Raw genomic sequence first — 12,446 nt, 5'->3', positions numbered from 1 at the left:
ACCGAGCCTGAGGTGGCTCACTGGGAGAAGACACTTGTCACCGAGCCTGAGGTGGCTCACTGGGAGAAGACACTTGTCACCGAGCCTGAGGTGGCAAGGGCAGCCCTGGAACATAAATGGCGAAAGAAGAGAACCAATCCCTGCAAACTGTCCTTTGAACCCCATACAAACACTGTGGCGCGCGCGCGCGCGCGCACACACACACACACACACACACACACACACACTAAATAAATGAATGCAACAAAAGCAGTTTAACTAGGTCCTCATTACGCAGTCCTGGTTAGCCTAGAGCTCCATAACTCGCCTGCCTCTGCTCCAAGTGCTGCCAGTGCCAGCACTCTCAGTTAAAAAGTTAGAAAAAAGAAAATACATATAGAGCTGTTGACCCAAGATTTCAGTGTTAGGACCAATGCTTATGAAACACTTTCCCCTGTCAGCTGTGGTGGTCACAGCTTTACTCCCAGCACTCGGGAGGCACAGGCAGATGGATCTGAGTTCAAGGCTATCCTGGACTACAGAGCGAGTTCTAGGACAGCCAGAGCTGCACAGAGAAACCCTGTCTCAAACAAACCAAACAACAAAGATGTACTCCCCATATCCTGCTAATAATAATAAATTAGAAAAATGGATGAATGCTTTAATAATTATGATAATCTATGCAGAAATAAAAAAGAATGAGAAATATGTATGCTCCGATGAGGAGAAAAACATCAAAATATTCCAATAAATCAAAAGACACATGTAATATATGCAATATTTACAAATGAGGGGTCAGGCTGGGCACTGTGGTACATGCCTGTAATCCCAGCACTTGGGAGATGGAGGCAAAAGGACCAGTTTAAGGTCATCTTCTATTACGAAGTTTAAACACTGACAGTCTTTCCCTCTCCCTAAAAAAGCAGACCATTAAGACACACATAAAAGGGGAAGACAAACAGAATACTTTTGTTCTGGAATATGAAAAGAAACAAAAGCCCAGGAAACGGATGGAAGATGGGGGTGGGAGGAGAGGTACACTTCCTGTACTGTTAGTTCAACAGGATGGCCTGGGATCATCCTGTCAGCAGCGCACACAGAGAGTCTAAACTATTGTCCTAACAGAAAAGCGAGCGCAAAGGTCAGACTGGACATAAAACGCACCGCTTAAAATGTGCCGTTGAGCTGGCAAAACCAAAACGAATAAAGAAACAACAAAAAACTCAAACCTCCTCTCAAGCCCTGAACACTCAGAAAGTACATTTAATTCAGCTGGTTGTACTCTGAGGCATCTATGGGACCTGAGTAATCATGACTTCTAAGCAGGGCAGGGGCACAAAGACAGGAGATCTGGAGACCAAAACCCTCTGGTACAGAAAGGGAGCAGTTCCCGGTTGGTTAGCATAAGAAAGTCATTAGATTTCTCCTCTTTGACCATGGTGATATAAGGAAAAAAAAACTTTGCTGAGACTCTACAGACATAAGTTGATCTTGTTATGCTTTCCATAACAAGATCATGACTTAAAGGTGGGAGGAGAGAACTGGTTCCAGGGAGTTGTCATCTGACCTCTGCATGCTGTGACGCAGGCACCCTCCCCACATCGTACACAGACAATAATAATAATTATAGTGAAGTCAGAAATGATACGTTCATAAAGAAAGTAATTAAAAATATTCTACGGAGTTATCTGGGGGAGGGATGGTGGAAAGGGGCTTCTTGTGTGCACCAAGGTGTCAGTAATGTAACATTCTACTCCCACAGTGACCTTGGAAGCCTGCATGTTCATTTTACATTTTATTCTTTGGTTTTTAGAGAAAGGGTCTTTCTATGTAGCCCAGGTTGGCCTCAGATCATGATCTTCTTGCCTCAGATTCCCAAATGTATCGTATAATATATTAAACGTATTTTATGGAGGAAAAGCATACACATACACCTGAGATAGTTTCTCTGTGTGACCTAAAACTCACATGCAGTCACAGCTGCCCTCAAGCTTGCAGCCATCCTCCTGCCTTTGCCTCCTGAGTTCTAGGACCACAAAGTATGCCACCCTTTCATATGTCTTTTGAATGTTATGAGGAAAACATGATAGGTCAATGGGAAAAAAAAAATCAGTGGATTTAGAATGCTACCTTCTGCTCTGATACACAAGTATCAGGGTGACACATCAGGGAAGGATTCAGCCGAGCTGAGAAGCACAGTTTGCACAGTGACAAATGTGTGAGATAGGACAAAACCACAGAGCAGCACAAGAGTCTCTTTACTTCACAAGTAAACGTCAGATGCACTGAAATCTGGATCTCATGCAAGCCCAAACCATTCCACACCAAACTGAATGAAAGAAACAAATAAGAAAGGAAAGGGACATGACTGCTCCTGGAAAGGTGGAGGAGAAAGTTTATTACAGACACATGGGAGGGCACAGCCAGGGGCAGAGACATCCAGGAGAGTCCAGAGTAGACATGACCAGACTGAGCTGTGCCATGTGAGAAACGGGAAGGGAGAAAGGGAACCAGGTGCAGGAGCCAAGAGGCCCAAAGATACAAAAAGAGAGTGGGTAACCAAAATGGTCAGACTGTACAGGGAAAAGCAACCCAGTCCCCGGGCTGGAGAGTTGTGTGGGGACAATGTCTGCTAAGAGGGTTCTGTAACAGGTAGGGGCTGATGGACTGCAGGAAGAACCAGGCAGCAAGGTCTGCTTTGATATGTTCCTCAGCCATTTGTCCCAGGTCTGAAACCTAACACAAATGATTAATAAGAGTTTTGTGTGAATGGGCCTTGCATTGTAAAGGCCTACGATGGCTTCTAAAGTATATCTGAGAAGCAGAATGTTTTTATTCACAAATTTACTTTGACTCAGAACAGTTACTTGCTTCTAGTTGCTGCTTGTGAACAGAATTCTTTATTGAAGTGCTACAAATGTTCACCTGCACAGGCCTTGCACCTTGCATGGGCAGTGCAATCGAGTCAATCCCACTGGCAAAGGCATGGGTGAGCCAGCCCTGATGTTGTGAGCAAGGAAGAGCTGTCCCCATTACTCACCTGTTATGTGGCAGCATGGGTGGGAGGGAAATGCCCCGTGTCCCATGTCCCGCATCCCCCCATCATCCCAGGTAGGTGGGAAAGCTGGCCCTGAGGCCATAAGAGCGGGAGAGCTGGCCCTGCCTCTTATCTACTGCAGCACTAGGGAGAGTGGCCCCTACGCCATGCCCAGGAGCTAATCCTGCTGGTGTAGGTAGGGGAGAGCTGACCCTAAGGGTATGAAAGTAGGAGAACTGGTCCAATCCCTTGCTCACTGCTACAAGGGGTGAACTTGCCAGGGCAATGCAGGAGAGCTCACCCTAGTGGTAAGGACAATGGAGAGCTAGCAGGCTGACCAACCCTGCAGGTACCCAGGTCCAGAGCCAGAGTTATGGGTTGGCCCACCCCAATTACCACCCAATTTGTGATCCTGCAGACCCAAAGATGCTGGATCTCCACAACACAGGGCAACAGCAGGATAATCAAGAGAAGCTTCAGTGAGGGCCCAGCATTTATAGAGTGGCAGAAACCAGAGGCCCTAACCAGACCCATGACTCTTTGAAAAGAACACTACAAGTAAAGATATATTATATGGAAAAAAGGGTTTACTGTGTGACTCACTATGTCACACTACAGCTTCCGTGGTGAGGTTTTTCCACCCTTTTCTTTTTTCCCTTAAATTTTATTGGGGGTGGGCGTTGCAAGGGCAGAGGGTAGATACGTAGGGATGGGAAATGAATGGGATTGAGATGCATGATGTGAAAGGCACAAAGAATAAGTAAAAAGAAAGTTAAAAACAAAACAAAAATTCTCACCTGTGCTTTACCATCTGTTGGTCATGGCAAAAATGACTGAAGAACCTTGCATAGAACAAGTGCATGACCGCGTGCTCTTTTCCCCCGACGTACAAGTCCACAGGCATCCAGAAGTCTGCCAAGGCTGAGCTGAAAGGACTAGAAGATAAACAGGCGTTTTACAACCTTCTGTGCCACAGCCGCATAAGTTAGACCTACTGTAATATGCATATGCCTTGAAAAGAATTACTGTCAGAAAAAAGTGACTCTCTTCTAACAAGAGAAACACATACAAAAGTGAGAAAAGAACCACTGTTGACTGGATCCACGAGTCGTTCGCTGACCTTTGCACATGGTTTGTGGCACACGCACATTCACAACACAATAAATAAATGTAATGAAAATGTAATTTTGAGCTGCTGGTGGTGGTGCACGCCTTTAATCCCAGTACTCAGAGGCAGAGGCAGGTGGATCTCTCAATTCAAGGCCAGTCTGGCCTACAGAGTGTGAGTTTCTGGACAACCAGGGCTACACAGAGAAACCCTGTCTCAAACAACCAAACACCAAAACCAAACAAACAAACAAAACAAACCAGTAATTTTTGTATAGAACAAGAACAAAAGAAAACAATACCAGCAACAAGGCATCTCCACAGGATGTTTATCTGAATGGTGATCTTTAATTTTTATTATGATTAGACAATAAAAATGTTTAGTTCTCACCAACAGAGGGCAATAGCAGCACTTGCAACAGAAACCAGCATGGTAGTAAATGTTCATTTTAAAACAGAAATTCAGTCTGAGTTTCAAAAGTGCTTTGAAATAGCCAGTAAGAGTTTAAATGTGGCTTACTAAAGGAATAAAATTTATAAAGGTCCCGTCATAAAATATCCCAGTAACACCCTCATCTACTACGTCTTGACCAACATGGTTTTACCAAAGGTCAAACTTCCTCCCGCTCCTAATGTACACAGAGGAAAGGACTCTCCAGGTCCTCTATTGGCTGGCTGCTGCCTCGGGAAAGAGTCACCGTGGCTGGGAACAGACCTCTCTGTTGTTTGAAGTCAACTGAGGGAACTTTGGCTTCAGATCTGTGCTCGCTGGTTTCAAAATCTCAGAGTTTTCTCCCCAGTGCTGCGAAGAACTTTTCCCCTAGCATGTCCTTGGCTGGCTAGCTCTGAGGCGGGAAATATTAACTTCTAGTGGCAGTTAGTATAGGTCTCTTTTGTAGTCACTACTGGGACAGCATTCACAAAATCAAAAATAAGAAAGAAGCTGACTGGTCAATAGCTGAACACGCTAAGGTTAGGTGGGAAAGTCAAATTGAAAATGCTGGAAGGAAGAAGGGAGGGACGATGGGAATATCCAGCAGATGCAAAGAGAAGCAAGACGGGCATGCCATACTAGAAAAGGTGCCAAGACACATGGTAAAGCACAGATAAGAAATATGGGTTACCATAAATGTAAGAGTGAGCTGGTAGCAAGCCTGAGCTTTGGCTGAGCATTTGTAATTAATGTAAGCCTCAGTGTGGTTATTTGGGAGCTGCTGGCAGGACAGAAACTTTGGCCTATAGACATCACCACATCTGGCCAACCTAGTCACATTTAATTCTACATTCTACTCTTTTTTTTTTTTTTTTTTTTTTTTTGGACATTGGGTCTTGGGCAGCCCAGGCTGGCCCCTGAACTCTTGATTTTCTTGTTTCTGCCTCCTGAATTCTGGGATTATACACATGTGCCAACACTTTGGCTTCCACCTTTACTTTATTTAAAAATGTTTATATTTGTTAATGATTTCTAGTGTCTCCCTGAGTCCAAAACCAGGCATCCCTACAGTTCCTAAGTGCGGTGATTTCACATCTTCCTCTAGCTATTTTTTTCAATTTGTATTATAGTTGGGATTTACTAGGTTGAGCAATCCAAAATAATAATAATTTAACATACTCAGTTGAAAAAAGCCTTCTCCTCTGGTGTCAGGGATGGAATCCCAGGCTTTTCCAAGCGAGGCAAAGGCTCTGTCCCTGAGCTTCCCCAAGCTAAGAGTCCGAGATGAGGTGCGTGGCTGACAGATAATACCTACCACTGTGTCTGTGGAACTACTCTGGTCCAGCCCGATATCCAGCATCAGTACAAAGGTACATCTGCCCACCTTGTGTTCTGAATGGATATGTGCACTTGGCATTCTTTCCACAGTCTTCCTGAGGCCTCTGGAGCTTTGCTGTGGTCCAGGGCTCCTCTGAATTCTCCTTCTACTGTCTCTGGGTACCAGATACACATACACATGATGTGGGTGTTTCCTCTGCCAGCTCAGCCCTCTCTCTCTCTCTCCTCCCAGGCATGTTCCTAGCACCTAGCTTGCATATCTAATTCCATCATGGTTTTGCTTCATGGAGGATGCAGTGTTACCTGTCACACAGTAGGGACATTACCTGTGAGTGTTGTGGGGGTCAGTGTATCTGAAGTAGTACCACGCAGAGTCCACAAAGGTGTCCATGGTGTCCGTCTCTCTCCTGGCTGATCCCTTACACCTGAGAAAGGAAATTTATCAACTGTTTTTTCTAGAATTCAGTGCCATTTCCCACCAGCTGTACTTCTGAGGTGTTGGGCCTCCGAATATTTCACTTCGAGCAGCATAAGGTTGAGTGAGGTGAGCTTGGAGAACTGGGAGAGGGAGATGGAGTCCCCCAAGAGGAACAGAGAAACCTTTTATTCATTAAGAGCGTGAGTACTTTAAATTTTCAATTTAAAAATGAAAAGAAAGGGTCCCTCTGGCCGGAGTTGTCAGACAAGTCCTGTGTCCCTACAGAGAGGGGTGCCCATCTCCACAGTGATTCTCTAAAGCGAAGCCAGGAATTTATTTGGATTGCATCTTATATTTGACCACAGACACTAGTTTGGGAAGTAACTGGAAGATAGAGGCACCTTCTCCTCTTTGTCCAACCTGCAGAAATGCTAAGGAAAACAGAGGCCCCCTACCCAGAAACAATCACATGTGGCTAGCACTCACCATGCTCACTTCCATTAATGTCTCCTTGGGTTTGAAGACAACTGGGTGTTACCACCAATACCAAGCCCTCAGTGGGCACAATGTCACCAGGTTGGTCTGGATGCAGTAGAACTAGGCCAAAGGTGTCACACAGATACTAACTATCTCATCAGGCTGCCAGAACACCAGGGACTCATGAGACAGAATACCCCAAACCCTACTGTGCAGGAAAGGAATGAGGTTCCAAAGAAACAGGCCCAAGGTCTTAGAACTCAACAGGAAATATATAAAGAATCCTCAGCTGCTGGTCCCAAGGCTACTGTCTGTATCTCTGTGCTGTCTGCTCGATTGCACTGGCCTGGTTGCTCATACTTCTGGACGCTCACCCAATTCACTCAGAGAGTAAGGTCAATTCTGAGGCCTGGGCTCTGCCCTCCAGAAATTCTGTGGTCCTGTCAAGAAGCCATAATATTACCACACAAGGCTGCAGTGTGGTACTGAATGTGAACACTCCTTCACAAAGGGAAAGACAAAAAAGAAATGGTTTGATGCTCTGTTTGGTCAGCTGATAACAGCATCATGAAAATCATACTAGAAGCCATTCTACTTGTCTTGGGAAAATCCAATCCCACTTCAAAATGAGAAAGGAAAAAAGCTGGTGTGTTTCAGTGGTGTAAAGAATGAACGCACTGGCTGTCTTTCCTGTACGCCATGATTGGTGCTCAGACTTCCATGGCTATCACAGGCTCTGCACTGGGAAACCATACCAGGAGAGAAACAGCCTTTCTCGCTTCAGGGAAGTTCTGTGGAATAGAAATGGCAGACAGTGCAACATCATGAGAACCTGCAGTCTTTCCCTCCCCTGCAGCAGTGTTCCAGGGCCCTCTGCGGAGGGTAGCTCAGGTTCTAGACTGTTGTCTCAAAGGTTCCAAAACTCCTTTGATATTCCTTTTAGGTGGTAAAGAAGGCAGCATTTAGCACCCAGTGAGAAGAGGTGCCCTCAGGGTGCTGGCTGTGGCTCCTCACCTTGGGCAGGGGCAGTTCACCCACTCTGAAGCTGAGGCCAGTGGGGAGCCTCCTTTGCCAGAGAAAGATGTGATGCTGGGCAAAGTCACAGGCAAGTCTTGCAATGGCACAGGCACGGGGCCACAGGCGGGGCAGTGGACAATGGGGATCGGCGTGCCCCAGTAGCGCTGTCTTGAGATCAGCCAGTCTTTCAGTTTCTCACTTGTCACGTCTCCGCCCACCCTCATCCCACGGGCCTTCTGAGTCAGGGCTAGGAAGGCGTCCTGCCGGGTCATACCTGTGAACTGGAAGAGAGGAGAGCCAGCTGTCAGAAAATCTCTGCCTCAACACTGCATCAATATGTGACTAGCACAAGGGTCTGGTTCTGTGCAGGGCCACACAGGCACTCCACTGAACCCTGGATGCATTTATCATTCTATAGGTCCTTTCCTCCTTAAGCTAACATTAAAAATCACATTTTGTAATTGCACTGCTAGGAAAACAAGATTTTTGATCCTGAAAGTTCAAGGGTTTTTGTTTCCAATTAAAAATATATTTCTTTTATATGTATGAGTGTTTTATCTTCATGTTTGCCTGTGTATCACATTTGTGCCTGGTGCCCATGGAGGTCAGAAGAGGGGTATAGATCTCCTGGAACTAGAGTTACAGATGGTTGTGAGCTGCCATTTGGGTGCTGAATGGACACAAGAACCGGTCCTCTGGAAGAACAGAAATCTCAACTGTTGAGCCATTTCTCCAGCTCTACTTTCAAAATTCTGAAGATTTTCCAGTAGCCTTAAGAAGCAATGTTGAACATGGGCACTGTGCCCACTGCATGTGATGGGCAGCTGGCCCTGGGTCTGTGGCCCTTCCTTTCTGCCATGCCTTGTAATACCTGAAGAGAGAATTACTACCAGTGTCTAACTACCAGTGAGGAGCTGTACAATATGTATTTTCAACAACTCTTTCCTAAGAGGAAAATATTCAGAGAAGAAAAATTCAGTGTCACATCTTAAGGCAAGCAGGGGGCCACATCTGCCTCAGCCTGAAGAGGCAAATCATCCTCTGTATTTAATACTCTGATTTCACAGACAACAGGGCTGAACATTACTAGTTCAAAGGCAGAGGTCTCTCTTCACTGATGCTCTCCAGAGGCCTAACTAATTGGATGAAGTGAGCCATAAGACTGGCTGACATTCAGAATGTGGGCACCTGGGATCAGTCCTGTCGTATGCCAGGGCTCAGAGGCACAAAGATCAATGTAATCTGCTCATGATCTCAAGGAGCTCATAATCACAGACATGTCATAATAAGAGTGCTCAGCCATGCTTACCAAAGTAACCCCTCTTACCACTGAGGTGAAGGGTTTCTCAAAGGGTTTATTGTAAAGTAGTGGCTATGCTCTGGGGGAAGAGATTCCCTAGTCTGTGCTACTGACATCATGTAGCTGTGGTACAAAGCTCTCCTCAAAGTTTGTCTTCTCGTGTGCCACTGTCTTCTGCTCCAGAAGCTCATGAAGAAAACAGCTTTTCCTCCACCCCTCATTGACAGAATTTGGCTGAGTATTCAGCAAAGAGTCAGGAGGAGACGACCCTAAGACTATCCATAGCTACCTGAAAGCAGACACAGAGGCTAGCTAAAGCTTGGAGTCCCGTCCAGTGACAGGGGGGTTCTCTGGGCCCAGAGAGACAGCCTTGTTTTAGCCATGGATATCTCCTTCACTTCCCAGAGCTAGAACTCCCTTGTAGACCCCCAGGCTTGGCTCTGCCATACTTCCAACAGGCTACACATATGAGGGCCAAGAAAAAATGGCATTAATATCTTAGAACATGATTTATGTTTGGAGATACAAACATGAATTCAGGCAATGTCTCTCTTTTTAAAGGGGAAGGCTGGTCATTATTCTCTTATACATGGATGGATGATTATATATATATATATACAGAGAGAGAGAGAGAGAGAGAGAGAGAGAGAGAGAGAGAGAGAAGCAGACAAAATGATAGACAGTGTAGTAGTTGGAATGTAATTGGCCCCCATAAGCTCATAGGAAGTGGCACTATTGGGAGGTGTGGCCTTGTTGGAGTAGGTGTGGTCTTCTTGGAGGAAGTGTGTCATTGGGGCTTTGAGGTCTCTTTTGCTTAAATTTTGCTCAGTGTCACAGTCTACTTCCTGTTGCCTTCTGATCAAGATGTAGCCAACACCATGGTTGCCTGCAGGCCGCCACGGTCCCTGCCATGATAATAATGGACTGAACTTCTGAAACTGTAAGTTACCACCTCAATTAAATGTTTTCCTTTATAAGAGTTGTGATGGTCATGGTGTTTCTTCATAGCAACAGAAACCCTAAGACAGACAGGCAGATAGAAACAGGAAGGCAGAAAGACAGGACACCCTTATAGCTAAGTGGTCCCAAACCTGAAAACACTTGGATTTTCTGATATAACAGGACCAGAACCAGAACCAGGGGGACAACCAGTAATTGCTTCCCCAGTGACTCATCATTGGCCCAGTGTGGGACAATGCTTTTTCTTCTCCAGTGACTCAACCATGCTGAGGCACCAGTTCCCAGATTAGGGCTCGTGTTTGAATCTTCTGGGGAACTGCGACTACTCTTGATGTCTATCACTATGTCCTCACTACCATTGGTCATTAGGTTGAAATATCTGGGTGGAGACCCAACCATCAGATCTCACATAGCCCAGGCTGGCCTCAAACTCTAAGTAGCCAGGATAGCCTTGAACTCCTGACCTTCCTGGCTCACTTCCCAAATGTTAGGATTATAGGTGTGCACCACCACACTCTTCTTCCAAGCACCAATATTTGAAAACACTTTCCTGGTGTTTCCACTGTGTAGTCAAGTTTAAAAATGAACACTCTAAGCCAGTGCCCTCAAGGGCTCTTGTGTAACTAGGGTAAGGTTGACAGTCCACATTCCTAACATGGATGCCACACTGATCTAGGGACCAGACTTTGAGCAGCAAGGCTCTAAGCCAGTGATTCTCAACAATGGTCCCTGGACCAGCACCACCACCAGTAGCACCAGTAGCACCACTACCAGCACCAGCATCACCACTATCAGCACCACCTGCACCACTACCAGCACCAGCACCATAACCAGCAGCACCAGCAGCACCAATACCAGCACCACGCAAACTTTCTGGAAACAGAAACTCTTGGGAAGATAGGATCTCTGGATGTGTATTGCTAGTCAGGGTTTTAACAGGGCCAGCATGATGTTGATATGTACACTCAAGTGTGAGACTCACCTGAGCCACTTCCCACTTTAGCCTCCCACCCCAAAAACTGCCTCTTCCACCACATTCTTCTGGTTCAGTTCGCACAGGTGGGGCTCACATCCTGCCATGTGTACCAAACCAAACAAAAGATAACCTTAACCATGCCAACACAAGTCTGAGCATCTGTTCCTTTCTGTGAGTGAGATAAACTTTCTGTGGAAACAGCAGACAATCTGGAGCGAGCCAGCATCTTCCCCAGGAAGAAGAGTCAGCACCATCACCTCTTCAAGAAGCCAAAGATTCTCTGCAAAGGTTATTCTCAAGCAAGATTCTCAAATGAAGTTGTTCTAGGGTTGGATTGGATTTCAAGCTAAGAAACTTCTAGCTATTGAAGAACAGTCTTTTTTTTTTTTTTTTCCCCCAGAGAAACCAAGCAAGGCTGCAAGGCTGCTGGGGTAAGAGAGAGTGAAAGGGCAGCCTCGATGTGACGGTAAGAGCATGTCTTCACACCAATCTCAGGGTCTTGATTCACAAGTGAGTTATCAGGCACAGGCCAGGGCACCAACCTCAGCAGATCCACTCAGTCTCTCCGTCCCATCTGGTGAAGTTTCAATGACTTTAGAGTAGGGCAGGCCCAGGGCTTGGGCTATCCTGGTGTCCTCTGAGCTGGTGCTGGGGATTCCTATTCAGAGGGAAAAACACAAAACATCATCTCCTCTTAAGCACTCAAAACAAAGAATCAGGCAAGACTGATCAATGGTGTTAGCTTCCTGGAAGCCAGGAAGCCCCACCACACAGGGTACTGGGACACAGCCTTAAGGAGTTTGACACCCCAGCACAGATGTTCATCATGTCGGGATTATTTCCTTTAGGTCTTTGTCTCTGTTTTTTCTTTTCTTTTCTTTTCTTTTCTTTTCTTTTCTTTTCTTTTCTTTTCTTTTCTTATTCTTAAAAAACATAGTTGCAAGCCTAAAAATCTACCATAAATGCTACTGAAACGTTTCATTACAGGTGTGAGGGGAGCCTCTTGAAACTTCTCAGTGGCTTCCTGATGGGAAGCAGTACTGACTGCCCCAGCATCTTAACACCCTAAAAAGATCCACCAAGACTGGACCCTGGAAGCCAGCACTGGAGACTGTGCTGTACCCCCGAGAGTAGCAGAACACCCTGAACAGGCATTTATTCTTGAGGAAATGAGGTGGGGCACAAGCAAACCACTCACCCAGAGGGGAAAACCTGCTGTTCTGACTTCAGCTGTGCACAGAAACGGGTTTGGTGGCTGGTTCTGTAAGACAGGCAGGCTCTGAATGTGGTCCTGCTGATATGTTGGGGTCTGAGCACAGCACAGCGAGCCTTCTACACCATCCTGGCTTGTTGTAATAGAAGCAGCGGGCTGCTTCCTGCCACCTGGCTAGCTTTATTATACCC

At 46.0% G+C, this 12,446-nt stretch overlaps 1 protein-coding gene across 3 annotated transcripts in view; it reads right to left on the bottom strand.

Moving 5' to 3' along the window:
* Lars2 (leucyl-tRNA synthetase 2, mitochondrial) overlaps positions 1 to 12,446 on the bottom strand; it is a 98,317-nt gene that overhangs the window by 18,888 nt on the left and 66,983 nt on the right. For all 3 annotated transcript variants that reach the window (XM_005348160.1, XM_026779348.1, XM_026779347.1), the window contains exons 11-14: positions 11,585 to 11,700; positions 7,804 to 8,087; positions 6,221 to 6,319; positions 3,814 to 3,951 (exon numbers count right to left, since the gene is read on the bottom strand). In XM_005348160.1, the coding sequence (XP_005348217.1) occupies positions 3,814 to 3,951; positions 6,221 to 6,319; positions 7,804 to 8,087; positions 11,585 to 11,700 (637 nt within the window). The remainder of the gene's footprint in view (positions 1 to 3,813; positions 3,952 to 6,220; positions 6,320 to 7,803; positions 8,088 to 11,584; positions 11,701 to 12,446) is intronic.

Source organism: Microtus ochrogaster, chromosome 5 (genome assembly GCF_000317375.1).
Source record: "Microtus ochrogaster isolate Prairie Vole_2 chromosome 5, MicOch1.0, whole genome shotgun sequence".
Taxonomy (NCBI): domain Eukaryota; kingdom Metazoa; phylum Chordata; class Mammalia; order Rodentia; family Cricetidae; genus Microtus; species Microtus ochrogaster.
This window is presented reverse-complemented; position numbering and strand designations above follow the sequence as displayed.